A 27,495-nucleotide genomic window follows, 5' to 3' on the forward strand; every position below is an offset into this window, starting at 1 on the left:
GGAATCATTTTAACACAGAAATGCTGATTAGAAAGACTCGGCACAGGATGCAGGTTACAACGAAACTTAGTACCATTTTAAAATAAAAAGAACATTTAATGATCTTTTTGATTTATGTCCTTACAGAACATCATACAACATCTTTCAAAGCTACAATTCTGTTTCAAGCTTGTTGATTCTCCTTTTTCAACCAATTCATAATTTCAGTCCATGATAAGGATGCTGCTAGAAATGATTTGTGTCTTTCTTTTTGGTGTTACAGTAGTGTTAACAGTTTCAGTGTGCAGAGCGAAGCCCTGCCGTGTGAAGCGGGTGCAGCCAACTAAGACATATAGGAGCAGACAGCTGTCATGGTCGGTCTGCCATCACCCCACTGGATGCATTCATACAGCCTGCGTCTGTTTACACAGGAACGTGAGGAAGCTGTAGTGCTACCTGCTAGCTAACAACACACTTCTGCTTGACCTACATCAAATGACTTAATTGATATTTTGATATCTGTTACGAGGCAGGGTGGGGTTAAGAAGACGGCCATACTTTAGGAATCAAGCGCTCATCATCTCCATGTCGTTCCACTGGGACAAATGGAGGGTAAGTGTTTTGGCACAAACACACTGTAGAGGTGTCGTTCAGGTAATTAATCCCACCTAAAATTTACCAAGCAATTCAGGGATTTAGACAATTTATGACATGATAACATTAAGTATTGAAAAAATACGGTAATGCAAGATAGATTCTCAATCTGAAAAAATCTATCCTAAAATATTGAAGTTAATGTAAAATGTATTTATTATGTATTTATTTAAACTCGAAAATCATTGAGAGCATAGCCCTCATTTACAATGACGTCGAGCAATAAATAGAAAAACCAGCAACATTCACAAAAAAAAACTGATTTGTAACTCATTTAAAGCCTAGGTAATACTAGATAATCAGGGAAAAACCGAAAAGCTTTTCTGTTAGTTTTTTTTTCTTCTAAAAATGTATATATACATTTTTTTCCCAACCAGTGGAAATATTTAACTTCTTTACCATTACCAGTGAACATGAAGGGAGTTTTATTTATTATTTATTATTTTTTAGTCACCAGGAAAAAGAACGAGGCAAGCTTTTATATCTCACAAACACCACATATTAACTTCATGTCACTATAAATCCTTAATCCTGGGATTCCTCAGGGAACCATCCTGGGTCCCCCTGTGTTTTGTTTTTTTAATCATAAAACCTTAAAGGTTTCTTTGGGGTCTTTTACATTTCCCAGTGTGAAGGCATGAAAATGTGTTTTAAAACATCTTAAGCACATTACAGGCGTGTTACACACCATTCTGTTTGTGTAATCACATTTGGATAACGACATGCATCATTATCAAAGGAGGAAATTAACATTTTCATCCACCGGCCACAATGCTTTGTGCCTTCCAAATATTTGCCAGAGCGTCTCAGTGTCTCAGCAGCCAAATGTGATTTGAAAAAAGCAGAAAGATTCTGAGCAGAATGGGAGGTTACTCGTCTTATACCAGTGCGTAGCTGCAGGCTGGCTCCTGCACAGATTAGGGATTTCACACCGTGTAGTTTTACTTTTATCGATTGCAGCCAACTGATCTGGAGGAAGGATTAGAGATAAGTTGATATGAGATAGTGAGTATTACATACAGATCAATAAAAAAAAAAGACAGCATCCTTTTCATGACATTCATGTTTAGTCATTTATCAGTGCATAGCTTCTATCTGTATAAACACTGTCATAATGTAGATGAGAGAGCGCAGACAGAGGGCTTATAATGGACATGCATTATTAATCATTAAAAATCAATGAGAGCAGACTGACTCTGAGCTGCAGTGTAGGTCTATGATGTGCTTAATGATGGATTATGACGATAATTACCATGAGATGAGACAACAGTGGATAAAGCTCTACAAAGTGAAGTGTCGCTAACCGGACTAATTACAGCAAAATCCTTTTTTTCCCAGATGCATCAACATCAGGAGCCGTCGACAGATGCTGCTGTCAAGCACAGAGTACGGACTGCATCTGTTAAAATGTAAAACAATCAAAGCATCAAAAATAAATGTTTATTTAATCCTCCACCGCTGATATTTATAATTAGCTGCTTGTATGTAGCATATAGGTGGTTGAGTTTTTCAGATCCTCTACTCAAGTAAAACACTAATTCAAGAGTGTAAAGAAATCCTCAAATATCCATTACAAGTAAAGAACCTGCAGATAAACTTCAAAACTTTGAGTAGTGAAGTAATCATGATCACTTCTTGTTTTGTTGTCTTGAATCTTTCAGCTGGATTGAAAACATCACATAATGAACACAAACATGAGAAAATATTGTGTTTTATTTCTGGTGATAAAACACAAAAACTTACAATATCGTTATTGTCTGTTTAAGTTTCCAGGCCCAAAAGTTTCCAAAACTCCCTCCAAACTTAAAAACCTACGCCACCAAAAACTCCAGGTTCTCTTGTCTCCCCTCAGCAGCTGATAAACAGCTCAGCCCTGATGTGATGTGTATCACAAAGTGTAAAAGATGTGTGCTCTCTCTCTTTGACCTTTCCCCCTCTCCAGGCAAACACCTCCACACCGAACCCACAGCAGCAGCCGCCTCCCCGGCACGGCTGCCTGGACTTCAAAGGAGAAAGATTGGCGTGATACCAGAGTCGTACTACAGTGCTCTACACAAACTTTAACTTCAGCGCTGCGTTGTTATTTCACTTCACATTTTCCACCATTGTCTCATGCAGAGCTGCTTATTAATGGAAACTGTTTATGTTGGTAGATGCATAGTGGTGTAGCAGCCGTGTAGTTTATTCATAGCAGTGACTCTGAGCTTTTGCTTTCTGCTGTTTCCAGTCAAGCAGGACAACAGGGAGACTTTTTGTCTCTGCTGGGATCAATCGCTCCATAGATGACGCCCACCCAGCCAGGCCTCTCTGTGGGCGGCTGGGAGCCCAGCAGCCCAGCAGCCCTGCAGGCCGGCCCCAGTCCAGCCCCGCCCCGGCTCAGGGCCTCCTCCGGCCCCCGCAGCAAGCAGGGCAGGAAGGACCGGAGAGCTGAACTTTACATATGAAAGCTTTCAGCTGACATCTCTAAAGTCACCAAAGGAGAGAGCAGAGCTTCATTATTGTGAACTACTTCCTGATCACTCACGGCCAATGGGATCGCAGTGTCAGAAAGGAAGCTGATTGGATTGTCGAGAGGGTGAGATTGTCAATTAAGTTTCACTAATGTTGTCAGAAAACAAAATCATGTCTTTACACCAAAGTTAAAATTAGAGGCTTTCAAGTATGTCCATTTTCATCCAAAGTAAGCGACAGAATCTTTTTAAAATAAGCAAAAGAGGGGCGCTGGTGGTCTAGAGGTTAGTTTAGGTACTCCATATGCAAGAGGCAATAGTCCTCAGCGGCCGTAGGTTCAAATCTGACCTGTGACCTTAACTGCATGTCCTCCCACTCTCTCTACTCCCAACATTTCCTGTCTCTCTTCAGCTGTCCTCGCTTATATTTTCTGTATTTCCTCAGACGGTAATCCCACAAATCAGCACACAGGACCGAATCACAGAGAGAATCCCTTTAGGCTGACACAAAAAGAGCAAAACGTGACTGAAGGCCGTGCAGCGAAGGACCGCCGGTTTGGATGGTTACCTGCAGCTGATGATCTTTTTCAGGGCGACTCGAAATAAAGAGGTGAACATCAGTAAGACTGTAGATTGTGTTTGTTCTGTCATTAGAGTCTGATTGTCCATTCTCATTATCTGCAGGGTCACGATGTGTTCGGGGCGTCATTAACCTGTCTGCATCTGTTGCTATGGAAACAGCACAGGTAAGAGCAAGTACACTAACTGATGATGGAGTTACACTACACCACCTCGGTTTCTGTGGTGGATTAAAAATGACCTGCTTTAAAAATGATTACACTTAAAAGTCTCCAGATGTCCAACAACACTACGCCACATTCAACTGAAAAAGGAGGATTTGTAATGTAAGTGTTTGTTTGAAGCCGACCCGCTGATCCAGAGTTATAAAAACAACCTTACAGTGGGCTTTGATACCTGAATCACCCACAATGTTTCACACAAACACTCAACACATTTACATTTATCCACGGCTGTTTTCCGGGGCAGAGATCAGATTAAACTCAGTGATCGCCCACAGTCTGGACATTTACATTTTTAAAAATGATCACTCAGCTGCAGCTGTTTTACCTGAAGGGACTTTAGTTAGACACCTCCACTGCTGACATGACCAGGAAGCAGTGAGCAGATCTGAGGAGGGAGACTCTCTTTTTAGGAAGAGAACAAAAAACTACAAATCCCAGGTCTTAATGTTACTCAGGAAATCTGCAGAAGAATTGACGTTTTATGATTCTTGATGCAGTATTGGTTCACCTCTGATCTTTTTTCATGCATCAGCAGCTAACCTAGCTAGTTCCTTTGACATTTATGGGCAATTCAGTATCTCAGACTTTGGGACCAGTGCTGATGTGAAGTAAAGATGGACGGTTACAGACCTGCAGCTCAGATTCTTTTTAATCATTAAAAACCCTGACCTTTACTTCATCGAAACAAATGTTTTTAGGTGCTGAACTCAAACCATTTCCTATCTCAGAAGCCATTATTATTCTGTCATGGCTGCTGTTCTCATGTACAGACGTTGCAAAAAAAAAAAAGAATGTGTGCAGATTCTGCTTCCAGAATCCTTCTTGTCGGGCGTTTGCAGCAAAGAAGACTATGATTATCTTTTGCAATAATAGTCTGTGTTTTGTGAGTTTGAAGAGACTTTGGAACAACATTCAGAGAAACTAAAACTGAAAAATGTAATCTTCCAATAATTTGTGCAAAAACAATCAATCTTCACATTTTAGTCACTTTTTTGAAGCTCTATGCAGAGAGTACCCTCCCTGGATGATACTTGATATTTAATTAATGACAGATAAATCTTATTTTCCTCTGTGTGTTTGGCCCTGTCATCTCTGTGCTGTCATATCAATGTGTACATTATTGGTGACAAGTCTTTGCATTAATGTCACCAAGACAAATCCCTGTGCATTCACTGTGCCGTGTGATTAAAGTGATGCTGGTAGTGATGTGCTGCAGGGACGTGGGCAGGGCGATGTGGGTACTTGTGCGTGAGGAGCCCTAAGTTGCAGAGGTTTTTTTCTAATTGAGTCAGGGACTTATGCTGGCAAAGGTAGGCGTGTGAGTGGGGGGGAGACTAATCCCAAGCTGCTGTTGTTTTTCGTGCCTGCTGGCTCAAGATCAAAAACTTAACAGCAATAATCATGCAAAATGTGTGGCTTCACTTCAAAGCCTGCCTCAACTTTGCTCACACCCTTAGCTCGCATTGTTTCATCATTTTTCTACCAGTTCTGCTTCTCCTCTCCTGCGAGGGATTTTTCCCCCGTTAGTGTTCTTCTTTTGTCACATATCAGTGAGGTTTGAAGGCGATCTGATAGGCAGCCCTGACCTTTAGGAGGCAGCACAGAATTAATACACTTAACAGATTAATCACACCTTCACATCAGCTCAAAGTTGAGGTGTTTCTGTCTCACATGCCACGCTGAGGCCTTCAGTTTCTCTCTGACTGCAGTGTGTGGTCGTGGCGGAGTGAGCATCAGCCTCCGCCTGCAGATAGCAGACATGTCAGACGTCAGCAGCGCTCTCAGTGTGAGGATTCCGTGGGCGGCGAGGGTCGCTGAGGCCCAAACGTGGCCAAAATGGGCAAATCCCCTCCACATCAGCCCACGACGTGTCAGCGGGGACCAACAGCGCTTCCCACTGAAGCTTTAAAGGTGCAGCACATAGAATTTAAAGAGCAGTAAAAACTCCACCGCATAAATAACGCCCGGCCCTTTTTATGTCTGAACCCACTCCTTTCATCATGCAGCAAAACAATTTGTACTTAAAGTGACCTTTTTATGTGTGAAGGAGTGAAGACACCAAGCCTCCAAAGATTCAAACATTGCCTTTGCTTTTTTTTTCTTTTTTTTGCACAGAATTGTGTGACGTGCACTTTGTGAAGTTACACGTTACACTGCAGATTAAAACATTCCTTGTTTTGATCTCACAGCAGACTTTGACATGTCTGGTTCACTCTTCACCTCATCCAGTTGTTTCTCTCTTTATCCGGCAAGATAAAGTTTTATGTTTTAAGATATTTAGTTTAAAAAGTATTTTTTACGTCCACAAGTGTCTGATTGTAAAGTATAAACATTTCTTCTTGTCTTCATCTTAAAAATAAAAACATTTCATTGAGGTGCAAAATGTTAGCAACACCGTAAGTGGATTATGTAGGTGGACTCCTGATGACTGGCTCGTTAAAATAAGTTTTTAGCCGATAGATCGTCTGTGTAGTAAGTGCGTAGTGTTGTTACATGAGCTGTAGCACTCCCCAAAGTTTGAGGAAAAATTTATTGTTTTCAGAACAGGTTGAAGAAACTACGGTTTGATTTTTCATGTTAGCTTTAGTGGCTCACATAGTGTGCATGTCTCAGAGCGCTTACAGACGCTAGCTTTCAATTCTCTGTTTGGTTTCGGTGAAAATATTACTCATCGGGCCGTAAAAAGTAAAAATGGGCGACTCGTAAAGATGAAATGCTACTCAACGCAGTTAAAAATGAGATAAACAAACAATGTTGTCTTTGCTGAATATTGTAACTCAGATGCTGACTTCACTTGTGTGATTCAGACTTTATACAAAGACGCATCACAAAACTGTGATTGTTGTGTGACACGTTTTCCTTTTGAACCCTTTTACCAAAATACATTTCAGCAACAGGGCATTCTTTGAAACCACAAGGCCGCTGTGTCGCAGGTTGAGCCCGCTGTAGAGGAGGATGAGTCAACATGTGTCACGACTGTGATAGTACGAGGATTCAGCCATTCAACGCCATCGTTTACATATTTCATAAAGCTTTGTGAGCGTGAAAGGTGCAGATTTACATGCTGGCAGCGAGGTCATATGTCAAGTCTGATTTGTATTATGAGTCTCTGTTAGTGATTTTATTAATGTGAGCTTCTTTTTGTGTAAATGTTTGATTATTAACGAGGACAGGTGACATTTAAACTCCTCACCCTGGAGACAAAGATAAACCAATATCACTGCATCATCTTTGTCACCATCGCTACTGTTATCTTCTCCAGCTACTGCACCTATTAGTTTACCAGCAGAACGGAAAAAGCTATGACTCATGGGAGCTGTAGTTTATATAAATAATTCATCAGTCATCATTAGTTTGATTCCAAATCAACAGATCGATCAAAAAGTCAGAAACAGTCAGATTAACAGCCCTAAGAAAACAGCTGCATTGATTCAACTTGGTAGAATTTTTTAATTCTATGCTCATTTATTCTTCTGCTCCACCGCTCTTTGGGAGAAAATGTTGAACTTTGCACAGCTCTCATTAAAACCTGACTCAATTTGAGAGCAGGACTTTTACTTGTAACTTAGACTGTGAGGTTACAAACTGTGTTGATACCTGCTTTGATACAACGGCAACTCCTGCACACTTTGTCTTAATTACCGTGCATTGGCAAAATATTTGTGCAGGTGAGACAGTGCACTGCCTCACTCGCAGCACCTTTTGGTAAAAATATAAGCTTCAGTATTTTGATACTTTCGGACATAAAAGTAACTCAGATTGTAGTTTGAAGTGTTAAACATTTTTACAGTTTTACTTACACTTCACTGAACATACAGTGACTTTCTTGGACTCATGTGTGATGTGTCCTTTTCAGCTCCTGAACGTGACACATTTCCAGACTGTATCTTCATGCAGGGGATTTCGACTTAAGTAGTAGTAGACGAGTGTGAAGGCAGCAGATTTCCACGCTGGCACATTTGGAGGCAGCAGGGCCCCTATAGCTGTTTGTGCCGTCCACACTCTGCAGTAAAGTTTCACACACATAAACACACTGCAGGAACACTGCAGTCTCTATCTGTATGTCACATAACCTCCGCCTACGCTCACTACGCCCACACACATCCTTGCCCAAAACACCCACACAAGTGTAATCTGTGTGCAAAGACACACACACACACACACATCGCCCCTATACACACTCCCCACCCACGCAGGCACACACGTGTTCAGTCAGACATAAGCCGCTCATACCATCCCACACTTTCTCAACAGACACAAAGTAAGACTCTGCTAACCAGGGAGCCTGTGCAAACACACCGGCTTCAGCCTGCATATTCACATGCACACACACATTCTCTCAATTCACACGAGCCGTGGCCTCATACGGCATCACAAAACAAAATGTGCTTTAATAGAAAGGAAAACCTGCTCGGCTGCTGTGACTTCTTTCTGGACAGATTTTTTAGATTTCACAACATTTTTTTTTCCACGGCCTGTGAAGTCACATCCACGCCCGTCTAAAATGTGTCTGCCACCCAAAAATGGCATCACAGCACCGGGTGGAGACGACAATAGGAGGCACCAAACACATTTTTTATCTGCTGCTTTTCGGCATCACAGTCATCCTGTAACCCATATTCCCTCCAAATGAAAAGGGACACTCCATGACAAGCACTACCACCGCCTGGAGACTGAATCATGCCGCTCTGTTGTTCCTCCTTTTTTCTTTTTTTTCTTCTCTCCTTGCAAAAGAGGAACTTGGATGAAAAGAGCTGCTTTTTTAGAGCGCAAAGTGTTGAGGATGTGGGTTGGTGGGAAGGGGAGGAGAGGCGAGGGGAGGGAGGAGACAGAGGGGAGGGAGAAGGGGAGCAGAGCAGCGTGGGCGTTCTGACAGGGCGAGGGGCTGACAGGCCCAGGCGTGGGCGTGTCATTGAAATGTGTTTCTACTCCGGGGGGGGAAGAAGAAGAAGTTGCAGGGAAAAAGAAAAGAAAAGGAGAAGAAGAAGAAAAAGAGAGAGAGGCACGCCGCTGCAGAAATTAAACGAACAGGCGTCTCCTGAAAAGTGAAATATGAAGAGGCTCCTTGCCAAATGAGATACATCCACTGTTCGGAGGTTTCAGCGGGGAGGGGAGGACACACACACACACACACACACACACACAAAGTGACGCCTACTCTTCGGGAATGATTGACAGGACGACATGAAAGCAGATTGCTGCTGTCGTGTGAAAACCTTGTAACTCTTGCTCCTGGCGGTTTTTAATATTTTTAGGTCTAAATTGAAGGATGGGGGGGGGGGTTGGGTTTGGGGGGGAACCTGATCACTTGAATACAAAACAAGAACAAATCTGGATTCAGCTTCTGCAGAGAAACATCTGAATGTATTTACAGATTCACATGGAGGAGGGGGTATAGGTAAAGTGTTGTGCAAAGTAGTGCATCAACAAAGCGGACGGTTTCATCCTACCGTAAAGTTCTGTCTCATAGTTTGGAGTTCGGCATAGTTCACTAAATTTCTCTTCAAGTCGCTTATTGTTGGTGATAACTTCACCTGAGTGTGGAATAGGATTTCTTGACGCTTCCAAGGTTTCTATATAAATTTAGTGCACATGTTATCAAAATATAAATGAATGCACGCTTCCATTCTTCACTGGTTTATAAGTGACAGTGAGAGTGGAAGAAACACAACACTTGGGACTAAATGCTAACTAGCTTGCTGACCAGCGTTTGATAATAAGCAGCTGTGTTGGACCTGATGGTGGCGCTGAATAGAAAAGCTGTGCATTAGAAAGTTAAATAGATTCATCCTGAGGGGAACAAGAATGTATTGTTCTTTCAGCTGCACAGATTTGAGCGAGGTGTCGACCTTTAATATCACTTTTAGTCATAAAGCCGACTAATGCGTTTCCCAAATCGTTGAGCTTCTCCTTTACGGGAGCAGAGGCGGCTTTTATGTAAATCTTTTGGCTCATACACTTGAGGTGTCTTCTGTAAAGACAATCATGTAAATAAACTCTCCATGCCGAAAGGAGGCGACTGGAGCTTTAAAAAAAACAAGAGTGTAGCGTACATTTTTCTAAACTGGGGAACTGGGACTTGTGGGAACAGGCAGCCTGGGTGTCGACCTACCTCACAGTGTGGGTGGACATCCTATTTCCTGCTGGCGCTCTCTTTTTAATATGTTCTAGTTTGGTTCTTGTTAGATATTGAGTGCAGTGTGTGTGTGTGTAGGTGTGGGGGAGGGAGGGGGGGGACATATGTGGGTGAGGATGGAGGTCAAAAGAGAGAAATACTGAACTGATATTCTTTCTTCTGTCATTTTTTTTTCAGAATTTGATTTGATCTCCGTCTGCTCGGAGGCTGATCCATGGGAGCGCCATAAGAAGGTCATATCTGCATATCTACAGACACACACACACACACACACACACACACACACACAGCAGCCAGACATGGATTTAGAGGCTGAAGGTGGGCGGTCAGGAATCCTACCTGACTACCTGCTCCATGTGTGCGTTTGGAAAACACATCGTTAGTATTTCAGTAAAAGTTTATTCCTGACAGAAACAACGTTTTATTTTATCATCTTTGGAGTTTTCAGTCAAACATGACGTGATCGTCTTCAACAGCGGTACAATGAACACCTAAAAGAATCCCAGACATGACGTCACATAGAAGACCTCACTTATCAGTTTTATACTGAGACGTTTTCAAACTTTAAATTGAAATATATTAGGTCTCATCAAATCATATTTCAAATCCTTTCCATGGATCTAAAATATGAGTTTGGTGATAATAATAATAATAATATGAATGTATCGTATTAGAAGCTCCTTAAGCAGCTCCTTAAACGACTTTTTGGTAAATACGATATTACATCCAGCAGCTTGTTAGCCTAGCTTAGCAAAGAACTTTACCTTTTAGTTTCATTTTTATATTCCTGCAGGATTTAGTATTCCAGCATAATCTGCAGTTCTGCTTTGATATTTGTTTTACTTTCCTTCTGAAATTAATTAGAGGATCTGAAAAGCAAGCCGTCCCACCCCATCCACCCCCACACTGACACACACACACTCATAAACACACACACACACACACTCTCTGCAAATACTAGTTTTCTCTTTATTTGTGTTTTTGAGACGACATGAGCTGCAGCGTTGAGTCTTAGTTGTTCTTCTTTCACGTCTCAGCAGCTGTTCAGGGTGTGATGGTGGTGGTGGAAGTGGGAGGGCATGAGGGGGGGGGAGAGGTTCAGGAGGTGGGGTAGGTTTGATAAAAGCCGTTCTGGTTTGGTCCTCAGGGAGTTAAACTGGTGGCGGCTGGCCTAATTCCCCAAAATAGCTCATTGATGGGGAATCAGACGGCGTGGAAGCCGTTGAGATTTGATTGGAGCGCTGAGGGCGTCGGGAGAGAGACGTCTAACAGCTGTCTGCTCACTTCTCTGCGCTCCATCTTCATAAAAAAACATTTACGTCTCACTAGGAAGTTCCTGTGCAGATGTTTGCACGCTGACCTCTGAGTAGTGACTTCATACTACTTATTGTCCTTTATTAGACAATCAAAACAAGTGCTAAAAGCAGAAGAAGAAACATCTATGGAGGATAGCAGCCGTGTTCGTCAGGTTCAATGAGTCACAGTTTGAAGTAGTCACAGCATGTTGATCAGGTAATTGAGGTCACAGTAGTGGTAGTTTGGAGAAGTGACAAAACTTTCCATAGTTTGAAACTTTTCGATACCCTGCGTTCTAAAACGATACAATCTTATTTGAACGGTTGATTACCAAAGCTCTTAAAAAGTTTCAGCTCTTCAGTCGTTTAAACCAAAGCGCTGTCAACGTTACACAAATACATTTTTACCATTTACCACAAATTAGTGCAATTTAGACGATGTGTGCAGAAGTTTGCCTGCATTTGTTTCTAAATCAAAAACAAGAAATTACCCAGCAGTGGTTGCCTGGGATTTGTATTTTTGTTGCAGTGGTTTCAAAACAGGAAACATATCGAAGTTTATTTCTACACTTAGCAGACGCTTTTATCCAAAGCGACGTACATCAGAGAGTAAGTGCAGCACAAGCGATGATTTAGAAAAAAAAGGGAACAATGTCAGTAAGTGGAAACGATCAGCTTTGAGTCCGATTGGACACACAGGTGCTGACAGGAAGTGACCAGAGGCAAAGCACAACATAGACGGCTTATTTAGAAATAAAGCTGCAGCTGCTATCTTAATATTATCAAAGTGATGCTAAATATCTGTAGCAGATGTTATACTGCTTTAGTAGTTTTGTTACAGAGAGTTTTGTAGTATTCAAAGGAACCTCGTTTAGTTTTAAAAGCTTGTTTTTAGTTGTTAAAGTGTTTATAGCTGGGGCGCCGATGGCTTAGTGGTTAGGGCGCGCGCCTGTAGTGCAGAGGATGCGCTCATCGAGACGGGCAGCCCGGGTTCAAATCCTCCTTCCCGCATATCACTCTGTCCCTGATCTCTGACTCTATCCACTGTCCTGTCTCTAAATAAAGGTGTAAAAAGACCCAAAATAAACGTTTAAAGCAATTTTACAGAAACAATCAAAACTCTTTCTGTTAAAGGTGATTACAGGAAAAACTTTACCCAGCTGATCAACACACACACACACACACACACACAGTGCAGGGAGTTCCTGCTGCACACTCATCTGTGCAGGAAACCATTTGCATGCCCCGTCACATCACCACTGATTGTTAAATTGTGAAAACTGAATTGATTATTTGCATACAGGCGGGTTTTCACTGACGCACATCTGTGGCACTTCACTTCACGTGACCTTATCAATATCAGTCAGGGATTTTAATACACACGTGTGTGTGTGTTATTAATCACAGTCACAACTAAACAACATGTCATGTCATTTATCTGTTTCTATGTGTCATCATTTAATATTGCATAGTTTTCAGATTCGTTTCTTGTTTTAGTTTTTCATTATTTCGCTTGTTTCCTTTTGTGTTCCCTAGATAAGTCTTTAGTGTTTCCTGTTTTATTTTGTAATTTCTCTGTGTCTTTAGTGTTTCTGGATTTATTGTTTTATTTCTTATTCTTGTTTCTCTAGTCCTGTATTTATTCCTGCCTCTGTGTTTCCCTCATTGTCCTCACCTGTGTTTGTCTATTTATTCTCTGTGTTTCTGTCAGAATGTCAAATGTTGGATTTTAGAATCCACAAGGAATGAAAAATGTAAAGCCAGTGAACGTGTGATATAAAGTTAATTTAAGTATAGACACGATCTACATGTGGAAAATGTAAACTTTAAATGAAATGATCAGCAGTTTTAAAGCGGCTGCCTGCAGCTCGTCACACTGCACAAATATGAAATCCGTTTTTTTGTTTTTTTATTGAGTTTTTGGTTTTGACAATATTTACAGTTGAGGATCAAATAATGAAATAATCTCCACCGTAATAATCGAGTTTGGAACATGAAGCGTTCAAACTGCTGCGTCTCTCTGTGTCTCTGTGGGTGTTGAACCTGCCTGTGTTTGGTATTCCGTGCAGAAAGCCTCCCACGCCCCGTGTGTCCGCCCACGCGCGGATTTGCGTCACGCAGGGAGCAGCGTGGGCGAGAGAGAGAGAGAGAGAGAGAGAGAGAGAGAGAGAGAGAGAGAGAGAGAGACGCTCTGTGGCAACCGCGCGGAATATCCCACTTTATTCTGCTGCGTGCGTGAAGCTGCACGTGGTTAGACGCTGACAAGACAGGAAGTGTTGACAAAATAAAAGCATCTTTAGTTATGATGAACTGCAAAGAAGGTTTTTACATAGCTGCTTACATCTTTTATATTTATGCTAATTGAGCACCTAATGCCCGGATTTTCCGATTCCGATTGTTTCTGATTCTGAAATAAGACAAGTAGATAAAATAAAAACAGCACACACTGAAATGGATCATTAGTAGAAAATAGATAATAAATAAGTTCAAACATACTGATGAAGACTCAAACTGTTGCAGTCTTTTCAAATAATATCAGTAAGATAAAACAAATAAATGTTGTGGTTTAATGTAAAATGCTTGATTTATATTTTGAATTCAGCGTTGTCTCACTGCAGCCGTTGCACAGCTGCAAATACAAATATATAAGTCCTCAACTTCAAATTAAATTGCAGAGTATTTTGATGGTCCGTAAATCAGTTTCAGTCATCGTTAAACTCTTTGATGCCACGTTTTTCAAAGTGAATGTTTTCTGATGTCTGTTAAAAAGCAGAAGAAATATAAATATTACGGAATAATCACGAAAAATGAAGTCAGATCAATTGACAGCAAGATGCAGCTCTAGTATTTATTGCACTTATCTTTTAATCCATCCATCCTAGTAGTTTGTGGGGATTCAAAAACAGAAAATGTGTCTGTTATTCACATTTTATAACAGACAAAACGACATTAATATATTTAATTGAACGTATTTTCAGTAACTGTAAACTTTTTTTTATTTTGAGGACGTAATTACATGAATATAATCCAGGTCATCATCGATGCTTTTATTTTGTACTCCGGCCGGAAATGAGTGTCTGTGTGTCTGTGGCGGGTTTGATGATTGTGTACAGTGCAGGGGAGTGGAGAGACGCTGGGAGAGGACTCAAACACTCACACAGACACTCACACACACTCGTCATACTCGCGAACACACACAACACACACTTGGAGGAAAACGACGCAACGAAAGACGCACGAAGGTCAGCAGCGTTTTACTCCGATTCTGCGCTTTTTTTTTCTTTCTCTCTCAACGGCTGGAGACAGAAAAAGTTTCCAGAAAGAGAGGAAGAGGAGCAGAGTGTCGCTCGGGTTGAGCACGCACAGAAACACAAACGCTATTTGGAAATTATTATTCAATTTCTGCACTTAATTGATTTTGATTTGTGATTTTTACGCACGTTGCCTCTCGTCGGGGATCCCTTCTCTGCGGGCTTTTTCTTTTTTTATTGCACACACCGTCACTCAGGCTTTGTGCTGATAAAGAAGAAGGAGGAAAACGAAGAAAACCTGGACCAGGGAGGACCAAAGGGGGACAAAAACTCACCAGGTAGGCATAATTAATTGGATATAATCCTACATGTTACCTGCTTCTGTCGCTGCTTTTGGTCGTTATTCAGTTCTTATTTTTGCACAGATAGGAAGCCGGTAGCACCACAAATCCTCCAGGTGATGCAGGAAAAATGATAGGAAATTCTTTCTGATATCATGCTGGCTTTAAACTCTGAATATACGTGATAAAAACTCACATTTTGTGCACGATAAGGAAGATAAAAATATTTGTTTCAGTCATTAACGGCTCAAACTGCCAGTTATAATTTAAACTCCATACTGTGCTCTATTAATATAAAAGGCTTTACATCAAACTTGGAGATTCTCCTGTGGACAATAGATGTCAATTATTAACACATTGTGAGGTTCATAGTGACATGAAAGGTGACATTGTCATTGTCAACTCACTCCTCAGAACAATAGAGAAGTTACAACATGAAGTTTCATTTCTGTGCAGTATTTTTACATTTTTTCTGGTATTGTACATACGCTCATTTCCTTATTTATGCTGTTTTTAAAGAAGTAATGTTTAAGATTGTTCCAAGTAAGATGTATTAATGGATGAAGGACACATCTCTCTCTCTCACACACACACACACACACACACACACACACATTTGAACACATTGTTCCAAAGTCAAACTGATGACTTCAACATTATTTTTCCACGTTGGGAAATTGCTCCTGATTCACAGTGAAATCAAAGCGCTCCTCACTTATCTGAGGGGTTGGTCTGCTGCGTGGCACTTCACCTGGAAAACTACACATCTGTATCCTGTGTGTGTGTATGTGTGTGTGTGTGTGCCATTGTGCCACTGCACGCCTCGCTTCTCCAGGTGAAAAGTCGAACTCGCTAAACTCGCTTTTGTGAAGCAGGCATCAATTAGAGCCTGCCATTCACAGAAGCCTCACACACACACACACACACTCGTCTGCTGTGGTAAAGTGGAGAAAGATGGCAGTCTGTTAGATATCAGAGTGTGAGTGCAGCCGGCTGTTGAACTCACAATCAGCATTATTGAATCTTTTTTTTTTTCGAGTGTGTGTGTCTATTTGTAGAAACACGGCGTGGAGCGTTTATAGCAGCAGTTTCCATCAGCATTTTACGCTCCAGACGCACGTTTGTGACGGCTGATGGACAATTTACCTGCTTGCTCGTTCACGCAGGAGTCACTCTGCAGCTGAAGAAAGCAGCTCACACATGTTGTAAAAGAACAGCAGAAAACACTTCGATGATCACGCTGCCTCTCGGAGTTTTTGTATTTATGGCTGCAACTACTTTCACTGATTTGTGTTTGAATGGCGAGAAAATGTGAAGTGACATTTTTCAAGTTCAACCACAAAAAAAAGCATCCATCAGAGAAAAGCATGGTAGATATTTGTAGTCCTTATTTCTTGTAACATGCACAGACAATGTTTGGAGTAACACGCTGCAGGTTCACACAGTAGACTGAATTATTTAAAGTCAATAAAAGATCAGTTATAAGGGATATAAGATTCACACCTGCTTAATCTAAGAGCGTCACTTGCAAACTCTCGCACCAAATTTAGACTCCAGGTTGTAAAAACTTTGTTCAGAGCAACATGTGGAGGTGTGATCATGCCGTGTTTTATTCCTTACACAATGTTAACTTCTGTAACTTCTGCAAACACAACCCCACATTCACACTCTGAACTCTGAATCGTTCAGAACATAAAAACTTTATCTTTAACAGAATCAGGCGATGCTCTCTGAACGACCTCTCGGACTGAATGTTTCCGTACAAACACGATCACAGACAGCTCGTGTTATTGCAGATTTAAACTCACCGGGGTTATTACTAAGTATATTCAACTTAATTTCAGCAGTACGTGAACTTTGACCTTTCATACTCGAGGCGCACATTGATAATAATTCTGATGTACTTTTTTTTAATTAACAATTTCAATGACTCAGTTTCACTTACGGTAACTCCAGAGTGCATTCTTCTACAACCAATGACTGTGTTCAGAATAGATTCAAACCTGGTGTTATAGTTATTGCATCTGTGTTTTCTCATGCTGTGCTCTGATTGGTTGATTTGTAGGTCAGTGACTGTACATTGGTAGTGGTAGTAGTATTTGTGCTTTTAGTTTTACCTCTACATAAATGTGATCTTTTCCGTCACCGTCTTCTCTGAGGCAGCGCTTTTCTTTGTCGCTTTTCCCCGGGCTCAGTCAGGGTGAGTCGAGGCTTGCCTGGCTCCCTGCGCTGAGGCTGTCTTGGCCTATTCTGGGTGAGGCGAGCCCACCACCTACACATCCTGCAGGGGTGGAGAGAGGCATGTGGTCCTCCCAGCAACCCGGGCCTGCTGACTGCCACTCCTCTGTTAGCTCGGCCTCCGCAGGGCCTCTCATGCACATAGGAAGAGTGGAAAACAAGCCTCTCTCAGACCTCCACTTTTTCTCCACTTTGAGGTGGCATGTGACACTTTCTTGGCCCAGATCTGAGTGTGTCCTCGCTTTGTGAGATATTGGTGGCAGAGTGAATGACAGTGTGACTGGGCAGCAAACAGCCTTTCATCCAGATAAGTATTTTTCACATGTGGAATCTGCTCTGATGCATGTGGGGCTAAAATAGTAAAAACATGTTTTCAGTGTTTTGCTTTCAAGCTGAAAATGGCATTACTAATGCAAAAACTAGTTCAATGCTCTACATGCATGACAAACACAAAATTAGCTCCTTAAAAGGCATCTTTGTGGTCTTGAAAGCATGCTTTTGTCCTTATCCCACACATGAAACAGGAATGTTTACACCTGAAAACATGCTGATTACTAAACAGGGTTAAAGAAAATCCCACCTGTGCCATTCACTCTAAAGATGTGAGGCTCTCATCGTGGCATACTTCATGGAGAAGTCGTCCATTCAGATGCCAAATGTAACCTTTCACACACCTGCTGAGGCCTGATAAACTGTGAGCATGCACCTGCCGGGAGTCATGTGAGCAGTCCAAATATAAGTTGTGCTAGTTATGCTAATTCTGGTGTAGAATCTGTCGTATGAATGTTTTTAACCCCCAAAATTTCATTTTTTCTGGCTTCTCTTAGAAACTTAAAGTGGAAAATTGTGTCAAGATTGTTTTTTGTGGCAAAGTCATAAACTGTTAATAGTTTGGCATCCAGGCAGAAAGAACCCGACTACTTTATTGAGCACAGTGTGACAGCCAAAAGGCGAATATGATCATCTCAGACTCAGTGTCATCTGTGGATTTCTCTCTCTTTACTTAAAAAAAATAAAGGGCGATTAGGTTTTCTCGCCAGTTGGTGCTCAGCGGGAGGTTTTTAGGCTCTGCAGTCAGCGAATGGCTTCTCTGACATTTCTGCGTCTGAAATGTTTGAAGGACTTGACTTAAAGTTATTCAGTATAAAAGGAGCAGTTTGACATTTTTGAAAACACACTTATTTTCTGTCTGGCCTGTAAGTCAAACGAGAACATCAGAACCATTTTCATGTCTGCAGGGTGAATATAAAACTGGAGCCGTTTGTCAGACAGCTTAGCTTAGCATAAGGAAGAATCCCCTCGTCCGTCTGTGTTAACCTCTTGTGCTCCTCCCTCAGGTATGGCGGCCGTGTTGCCGAGAACCCTGGGTGAGCTGCAGCTCTACAGGATCCTGCAGCGGGCCAACCTGCTCTACTACTACGAGGCTTTCATCCAGCAGGGCGGCGACGATGTGCAGCAGCTGTGCGAGGCCGGGGAGGAGGAGTTCCTGGAGATCATGGCGCTTGTCGGCATGGCCAGCAAGCCGCTGCACGTGCGGCGCCTACAGAAGGCGCTGCGGGACTGGGTCACCAACCCGTCCATATTCAACCAGCCGCTCACATCGCTGCCCGTCTGCAGCATCCCCGTCTACAAACTCCCTGAAGGCTCGCCAACACTGCTCAGTGGTCAGGACAGAGCCAACACAGCCAGCGTCAAGATGCCCAAAGCTATCGCCGCCGCCTGCTCCGACCCGGGGAAGCTGGATGTGGCGAGAGACAAAGTGTCAGCTGGTTCACCTCTACAGGGCAGCAGCGAGGCTCGCTTCTGGTCGGGACACAGCAACGACAGCGAGCACAGCCTGTCGCCCTCAGACCTCGGCTCGCCGTCGTCACCCAGAGACGCATTAGAGGCTCTGGACGCCGCCGCCGTCCAGTCAGTCCTGGAGTGTGTGGACAGGATGGTGCCAGGACTTCCTAAAACAGACGTGGCTGAGGTCAAAGAGCAGCTGAAGAACAACAAGAAACTGGCAAAGATGATCGGCCACATCTTTGAAATGAGCGACGATGATCCACGCAGGGAGGAGGAGATCCGTAAATACAGCGCCATCTATGGACGCTTTGACTCCAAGAGGAGGGACGGGAAACACCTGACGCTGCATGAGGTTTATAATCACATCATTTAAATAACAGACTTCCTCTATACTCCTGTGTTCTTACTCAATGAATGACTGTTGTCTATGATGTGCAGCTGACGGTGAACGAGGCGGCGGCTCAGCTCTGTATGAGGGACATGGCGCTGCTGACACGTCGAGACGAGCTGTTCGGACTCGCCCGCCAGATCTCCAGAGAGGTCACCTACAAATACACCTATCGCACCAGCAAGTAAGAGCTTCCACTGAGACTGTCTCTGTTTCATCTTAACTAGTTTTATTTGACTTTGAACACTTTTTATCTTCAGAAAAAAAAACATTTGAAATAGTTACTAAAATATTTCCTTCTTCAAACACAAACAAGAGTCAAAGTTTTCCTCAATTAGCATTTATTTTGGTCTCTGAGAATTAAAATCAGACTGATTCACGTCTTCTTGGAGACCTAGATGAACTTAGAGGTTCTTAAAAATGAAGATGAGCCGTCCGTCTGTCTTGGTGTTTTTGTTTTTTTGTTATTTACTTTAAAAAAAAAAACTTTAATAATAAATCCTCAAACCAGAAAACAGCTGATGCTATATTTCTTACCGTGCATATTTGAAGAAGATTAATTTATGTTTTCAACAACAACTTTAGTCCTGAAGAGTTTTTTCTGATGTTTGTCTGCAGGTCTCGCTGTGGAGACAGAGACGAGCCGTCACCTAAAAGGATTAAAACGGAGGTGAGTTCATTATTTATTCTGATATTGTTCATGTCTGCAGCCCTGAACCTTTTTATCAAACAGTCCATTTTCTGTGGAATAAATCTTTATTTCTATGATGTCAGTGATGTTGCGTTTCCCTGCTCATGCTACCAACACAGCTTTTCTTCTTCTTCTTCTTAACTCCCTGTGTTGAGAATGGACTCGATAATGTTTGTGTAAATAATGTTAATAGTCTTAGAGATGCCTTTGATGTGAAGACAGCCTGTGCAGCCTTCATAAAGAGAACGGATGGAGCAGTAACATCCTTGAAACAGAACACAGAGTGATCCCTCAGTGTTTCTCTCCTGACACACTTGGCTCAGTGTTGGAGCTCTGAAAGGCTCCTCAGTTTCAGATCCAGAAACATGTGCCGGCTGCAAACTCTGCAGGGATTAAAACCAAGAAGAAGAGCTGCGGATGAACTGACACCTGCTCAATAAAAACTACTCTGAGCGCCTTGATAAACAAAAGAGGGGAGTTCCTGCCGAGTTTACAGTTCAGCAGAAACAGAAGAACTCCGTACTATTCCTCTTTGTTTGATCAGTTGTTCTTTATCAAAGGAAACCGTACATGATACATGTTTGGATTAAGATTCACAGATCAGACGTTATTGTTGCTGTGATTATTTTAATGAAACAGCCTATATCTATAGTTTATGATCTGTAGTCAGGGAGGTTCAAAGATGATTTATATGAAGCTTTTGTTTCGTTGTAATAAAATTTCAAAGTGAAAAGAATTAAAAAAGGTTAAAATAATATAAGAAAAAGATTTTAAGTCAAAGCAAATTGTTCAAATTGTTTTTAAAAAGGGGGTCTTAATGGAAAATGAGGTCTCACACTGTTGTAGGTAAACTCCTCCTGATGTCATCTAACCCTCATTAATGTCCAGAAACATTTAGAGGACAAATATGTCCACGATGAACCCTCAAATCTGACCTACAAACTTCCATTCTGTTGCTTTATTTAAAGGGAAATATATCAAAGTCTCCCATTCACATTGTTTTCAAAAGTGTTGAGAATAATGGCGTCTCTTTCTCTGTCTGTTTGACTCCTTCAGGAGAACTTCTTCGACATCCAGGAGGCGCTGCAGGCGATCCACATGAGGCAGGAGATGCTGAGGGAGCAGCTGGCCTGCGCCAAGTCCAAAGGAGAAGAAACCGTGGGGCGAAATCTGCAGGTAGGCAAAGAGAGAAAAAGAGAGAATGAGAGAGAATGAGGCACGGTACACCAATAAATGCACCAGAGCACTGTGGAAGGTACTGGTTTGAATACTCCCATTACAAGTCTTTATGGATCTTTCCAGTCACAGCACATGGTTGAAAACAAGGTTATATATGAAAGAGGAAATATGATAATCAGGACATTGAGAGGATTCCCACCAGCAGACACGGCGACACATTTCCATGTGAGCAGATGTTTTCAACACAGGATCCAGTTTGATCCCAGTAATGGTCTTTATTGGTTTCCAGTGATTCGGCTGCGGCTTGTTCCTAATTAGAGCCGGCGTGTAGGAGGAGAGCTTTATGATAACCCATTACCCAGGAAACATGTTCATATGGTGTGTGTGTGTGTGTGTGTGTGTGTGTGTGTGTGTGTGTGTGTGTGTGTGTGTGTGTGTGTGTGTGTGTGTGTGTGTGTGTGTGTGTGTGTGTGTGTGTGTGTGTGTGTGTGTGTGTGTGTGTGTGTGTGTGTGTGTGTGTGTGTGAGAAACCCATGCTCCTTCACTTCTTCAAGTGTCAACATGTGTCTGGTCCTACGTGTGTGTGTGTGTGTGTGTGTGTGTGTGTGTGTGTGTGTGTGTGTGTGACTGCAGATACACTTGTCATCCTGATGTGATTTTTCAGAAATCACATTCAGCAGAAGAAGAGATTTCATGGCTGCTTTGCACCGCGGGGCCTCTGAACCGCTGCTCGTATCAGACGTTTCACTGTGTGACGATGTGAAGCGCATCCCATAATAATCTGAGCTGACACTGATGTGCAGACTGACAATGAGCAGATACCAACAATGTTTTTATTTCCGCACATTTCTGTGAACGCTCCATGTCAGCTGTCAGTCATTGGTCCTCTGTGTGAATGCTCAATGACTTCCTTTGAACTGCAACAACAATTTTCCAGGCTGAAACTGAGACGCTCACGAGTGGACCGTATTTTATTATTTCTCTCTGAGAAGTCGTGGAGATTAAGGATAAAGATTGATTTAATGGAAACAGCTTTAGAAGCACTTTGAATCTGCAGAATAAGTCAGCTGGTCTCCGTTTTCCTCAAGTGCTCAAAATAAATCTCACCTTCGTCTGGAGTCTTAATTTGGTTTTCTGAGATTTTTTATTGTAAATCTCTCTTGTGTCCATCAGATGCAGCTTGAGCGTCTGCTCGCACGGCAGATGGAGATCCTGCAGGACGCCGCCGTCCAGGAGCGACTCCAAGCGCTGGACTGGAGGATCCCTCCCGCCGCTCTAAAGTACCTCAACGACGCCCAGAACACCAACGGAGCGGCCGCAGACGGGAGTAGAGATAACCAAGGTGAGCCTGAGCAGAACTTTTATTTGACCTCTGAGATTACTCCTTTTTTAAAATATGACCTTTAAAGACAAACTGCACCTGAAACTCCTGGAATGAATCACCAATCTGTCGTTTAGTTTGAGCCTTTTTTTGCTGCTTTGCCAAAAAGTAATTATCTCGCTGCCGCCTCTCGTTTCCAGTGGAGAGAAAACATCCAGCTGTGGTTTGCACTTTCAGCCAACGTTTTGCCCATTGTTGTTTTCTGAATGGAAACAAACTGAGACTGAATCTGAGCCTAATGTGACTTGATGTTTCTTGGAGTGCGTCGGAGGATTCATTTCATGTCAGAAATGCCACAGGATGGAAACAACACCTATAGGTGCAGATTTTCCGGCCGTGGCAGCTGTCACTTTTTTTTAACTTTATTATCTCCGACTTCTCGAACACAGAAGGGAGGAGGAAGAAGAAGAGAGGCATCATTATTCAGGATCTTTCTTCTCCTCGGGGCCTCATCTCATTTTCATCCCTTTCCTCACTCACCCACTCCCGACAGCTCATTATATCGCTGTTCCCACAAATCCCACAATGCACCTGTAATTATCACGCCCACGCCTGTTTACCTCCAGCCAGTTGCCTGGAGGGGGGCGTCTCTCTCTCTCTCTCTCTCTCTCTCTCTGTCCTCCCCCACGTCTTCTCTGTCCCTTTTCTTTCTTCCTCTCCGTCACTTGTCACGTTCTTTCTTCTTCTTCTTGTCCTCTAAATGTCCTAACTCCCTCTTATCACACACGTTTATATTTCTACACATCTGTCTGTGCATAAACATCCCTCTCTGCCCACATGTCTCTTGATTTCTCTTGGTTTAGTCATTTCTGATTGTCGTCCTTTATGTCCCCCAAAAGCTTCTTCTTGAAGTATCAACTATAACTTACCAGAACATGCTTGAACATTTCTCTTAAAATGACTATAAATGGTTGACACAGAGCCTTAAGATTTAAGTCTTCCTACTTAACATGTTAAGCAAATGCATCCACATGGTGCTGCAACAATTAGACAATTACTACTTTCAAAATCCTGCTAGTTTTTGAAAATGACCAACCATGCCTTTAAGTCACAAATGGAGCAGAATAGTCAAACCTACAGCGGTCTTAATCTGACAAAAAACTCACTTTGTAAGTCTCTGCTATCAACAGCGTTCAGCCTGATAAATCTTCACAACTCGCCAGCCTTGTCTTCTTCTAAAGGTATCCCAGCATGCTTTTGTGCAGCGTTACACAAAGAATTCAAGCTTCAAAAGATGTGAGGATTTCATGCTTTATTGTTATATGTGACAGTAAAGTGAATATTTGTGGGATTTAGAGTCGAGGTTAAATAAGTTTAGATCTTTAAAAACATCATCCTGAGCTGTATGAATTTATTTTCTGCAGTTTTCTGACATTTCACAAAAAAAGTCCTGGAAGCCATAAATAAAATAAAAAATATCTGCTCTCCAAGAGACAGAAACCTGACTGTAGACGACATAATGATAAGATAACCTTATACCTCAACCTCATGAAGCATTATGGGTAAAAAATGTGGGTTTATCGTCCACCGCTGAGGTAAAGCAGCTGATTCAGAGAAGACAGAAGTGGCTGAAACCTGGAAAAGACTCCAATCTAGGAAATTTCTGCACATTTCCACTGTGAAATAAAAACATCTGTATGCTAGTATTAAGCCTAGAAGTAGAAAATACATTCTAATCCTCCCTCCTCTCTCTCTTTCTCTCTCTCTCTTCTCCTTCTCTGGCTGTTCTCTCAGAGGGAATAAAAGGCAAACATGAGGGATCAGAAGCTTAACTCACACAAACACAGGCTTTGTTACCACTGGGAATACAGAACATGTTAAACACAGCCAGCGTTAAAACATCATCTGGGTGAATGTTTGCATATACCCATCTGGAGTCCCTCCACGTGTGATGGATGCTTCATGTCTTTATTCTGATATATTTTACATCACCGATCGATAAATCTGCACGGTGCTGTACGCAGAGATATGATTCTGTTTTTTCTTCTGCATCTCTCCTCCAGATGAAAGACCAATCAACTTGCGGGTTGTTAGTCAGAACATGCAGGAAGGCGACCTCCCATTGGGCAAGCAGCTAGCCAATGAACTGAAGCGCCATCACAACCACAGCAACAACAGCAACCACACAGACGAGACCAAAACACCAGCAACAGGTTTGTGACGTTCGACGACTAGCTGGAGCTTTTCTCGAGGTGTTACTTCAGGCAAGACTTCTGAGAATGTACGGCCTTTGATTGGTGCTACAGGTACGAGGCTTCACGCAGCGTTTTAAACCTCCATGCTGACGAGTCTGTGCTTCTTCTTTATCTCCAGAAAACGGGACATCGCAGCGAGCGTCCAACAACGCAGAGAAGAAAACCATCAAATCAGAGCCGGAAGACTCCACATAGTGCCTCCCGCCTCTCCTCTCCTCGCCCCAACACCCCCCCTCTAGTACCCGCCCCCCCCTCACTTCATTTTACTCACACTTGACAGTATGCAGTTATCCATCAATAGATACTAAGCAAGCACAGCCACAGTAGAGCCTTAACAACCAATGTTGCCTCATGAATAGCATTTATTTTTCTTTGATCTCGTCTTTTGTTTCAAAGTTATTTGCCAAAGCACCTAGAGAGCAAGATGAGAAGCCCCTCAGCGCTCTGCAGGTCTTTGTCTGTTGATCAATCGTATGTTCATGTCATTTAAGAGACGTGTGTACTCTTTACCTCTGCCTGGGTGGGTTTTCTGTTGCTTCCTTTGCACAGTCGGGTCGCTGGCTGTGATGCCCGGGCTGAATCCTAACTCAAACTTAGATTCAGAGACAAGAAGAAAAAAAAAAATCCACTGGTCGTGCTGAAATATTCAGATAAATATTTTAAGGATTGTTGATAAAAAAATGGTAAAAACAAGAAGAGGAGTCCTGAAGACTGAAGTGATCCTTTGATTTTTTGATTTGGTGCTACTCACAGATGAACCTTTTAGAATTATTAACAAGTGGAACAAATCAACATCCTGTATACACAGAGCTCATAACATGTAATCCTCTGTTTTTAGGGCAGCTCCACCAAGTAGACCTACTATCTCAGAAACCATGAACTTCATTGGCTTACACATTTCTGTGATTCAACAGAAACATACACAGTGTTAACTAATCTGGCCGCTAAAGTCTGATATCCAATTCACTTCTACACTAAGATCTTCAAAGATATCAACGATATCCAGACATCTCTCTGTCTTCTGAGCCTCGGTTACTCTCCCAAATCGAACTGAAGTGTGTCGGCATTTGTACTGTAAGTCAAAACAAAGGTGTAAAAGTACTGTAGGGAGAAGGAGTTAGGATTCAGCCCCTGATAAGTTATTTTTTTTGTATCATTCAAGTCAAATGTGGAAACAGAAGAGGTGGGATGAATCCCTCCTTCCTCGCTCTTGTCTTGTGTATATTTATGGGAGGTAATATAAAAAGGAGGATGGATCCGAGCTGTTGTTGAGGAACAGCAGGGGGACCTCTCTCATTGGCTTTGGCAGGATGGCTGGGCTGGCATGCCGGAGGCCGAGCTAATTGGTTCATTTCACTTTGTAATTTAGCAAAACACTGCTGCTGAAGTGAAACCACGCATCTGCAAACGGGGAGTATTTCAGGAATAAAGAAATGATCCAGCAGGCTTTCGGCAGACCCCACAGGTCGTAAATCCACTAAATATGTTCTTAACTCAGTAAAGGATTAAATATATTAAAGATTGCAGACGTGGTTTTACAGCAGCAGCAGCTAAAAGCTACATTCCTGTTTCTTGCTGTTCCTGGCGGAGCAGCAGCCCGGGGTCTGTAAATAGTTGTGTGATAACAAATAGTGCTAGCCTAATCTCTCAACCAGGGTTTTCCTTTGTCAAGTGTAACTCTGCTGTAGATTTCTCGGTGTCAATACAGTGTTTATGTACGTAGAGCAAAAAGAAAAAAAGACAACTTAAGTGTCACTGAGGAAAAAATACAAGCGTGTGAAAGTGTCTGGTATTTAAAAACATGCTTTACATGATGAAAGTGTTGATTAGCCTTAGCTCTTAACAGTGTTTAATCCACCTGTGATGGCCATCAGTGCATATTTCAAAGACGTGTTCTTGCTGTTTAAATACATAAATAAGTGTTCACTGTGTTTTTATGTGTAAATACGTCTGTTTGGTCCTCTCCCCCTCTCCCTGCAGATAGTTTAGTGTCACTCAGCGTAATGACAGACCAATGCAATATTTATGTAAGTAATAAGTCTATTTGCATACTATATGGATACTTCATTTTGTTCTGTGCTCAGTAACTGTATGTCTGTTATGGATTCAGGCTGGGAATTCACCTACAACTAAAGAAGTATTTGTGTCGTCTCACCTTGAGTGTGCAGGGCAGTGTTCTTAAATTTCAAGAGTTAAAAAAAAGAAAAAAAAGGTCCATGTGGTGGGTTTGTTTCAAGCTAGCGAGGATTTGGAGTCGTTTAAATCCAAACTGGCTGGTGCATTCTGGGGGATAAAGCCATGGATGCTCAGGGGCAGAACTCATCTTCTGTCTGCGTCCTGATTGGCTGAAACACTGGCCCGGTTAGCGTGACTGTTGTACGATGTTTCAGAGAAAACTGATCACTGTTCTCCTCTCTGTTTATTGTAAAGTGATAGATTAGGCTTCACCTAGTTATGCACCTGTTTTTTAAACACTAATATATTTTATTTGTTATACAGCACATGAACATTAAACTTTATTTTTTTGAACTCTATTGTGAGGTGCGTTCTGTGATCAATGTCGTGTCCATCCATCATGGCTGGTCGGGATGTTAGCTTAGCCTGGTAGCTCCTATTCCAGTGACTGACCTCTAAGCCAGCGTGAAGGGATGAGAGTTCATTACATTTCATTAAAAATGTATAAACCACTTAAATAAACCAGCGTTTACATTTGCTAGACATTAATG

At 42.2% G+C, this 27,495-nt stretch overlaps 1 protein-coding gene and 1 long non-coding RNA gene across 3 annotated transcripts; both read left to right on the forward strand.

Annotated features, from left to right (window-relative positions):
• Nucleotides 1-511: 511 nt before the first annotated feature.
• On the forward strand, nt 512-3,684 carry LOC132959828 (uncharacterized). Its single transcript, XR_009667111.1, has 4 exons — nt 512-591; nt 1,972-2,042; nt 2,576-3,208; nt 3,529-3,684. It is a non-coding gene; the product is annotated as an uncharacterized LOC132959828 (long non-coding RNA).
• An 81-nt stretch (nt 3,685-3,765) lies between these two features.
• Nucleotides 3,766-27,298, forward strand: LOC132959494 (NGFI-A-binding protein 1-like). 2 transcript variants are annotated; one of them, XM_061032542.1, is made up of 10 exons: nt 3,766-3,829; nt 10,200-10,255; nt 14,843-14,906; nt 18,485-19,287; nt 19,374-19,507; nt 19,942-19,993; nt 21,071-21,190; nt 22,367-22,535; nt 24,578-24,727; nt 24,888-27,298. In XM_061032542.1, exons 4-10 carry the CDS (start codon nt 18,487-18,489, stop codon nt 24,962-24,964), a joined length of 1,503 nt encoding a protein of 500 aa, XP_060888525.1. In that variant the 5' UTR covers nt 3,766-3,829; nt 10,200-10,255; nt 14,843-14,906; nt 18,485-18,486; the 3' UTR covers nt 24,965-27,298. The 2 variants fall into 2 exon arrangements, with proteins under 2 accessions (XP_060888525.1, XP_060888526.1); XM_061032543.1 differs by lacking the exons at nt 3,766-3,829; nt 10,200-10,255 and having other exon boundaries at nt 14,341-14,906; nt 24,578-24,778.
• The last annotated feature ends 197 nt before the right edge of the window (nt 27,299-27,495 follow it).

This window comes from Labrus mixtus, chromosome 24 (assembly GCF_963584025.1).
Source record: "Labrus mixtus chromosome 24, fLabMix1.1, whole genome shotgun sequence".
In the NCBI taxonomy this organism is placed as follows: domain Eukaryota; kingdom Metazoa; phylum Chordata; class Actinopteri; order Labriformes; family Labridae; genus Labrus; species Labrus mixtus.

Coding starts and splice junctions, on each gene's coding strand:
- LOC132959494 (XM_061032542.1), top strand. CDS start 18,487: ATGGCGGCCGTGTTGCCGAGAACCCTGGGTGAGCTGCAGCTCTACAGG. Junction 19,288..19,373: donor AACACCTGACGCTGCATGAG/GTTTATAATCAC, acceptor TATGATGTGCAG/CTGACGGTGAACGAGGCGGC. Junction 21,191..22,366: donor CCGTGGGGCGAAATCTGCAG/GTAGGCAAAGAG, acceptor TGTGTCCATCAG/ATGCAGCTTGAGCGTCTGCT.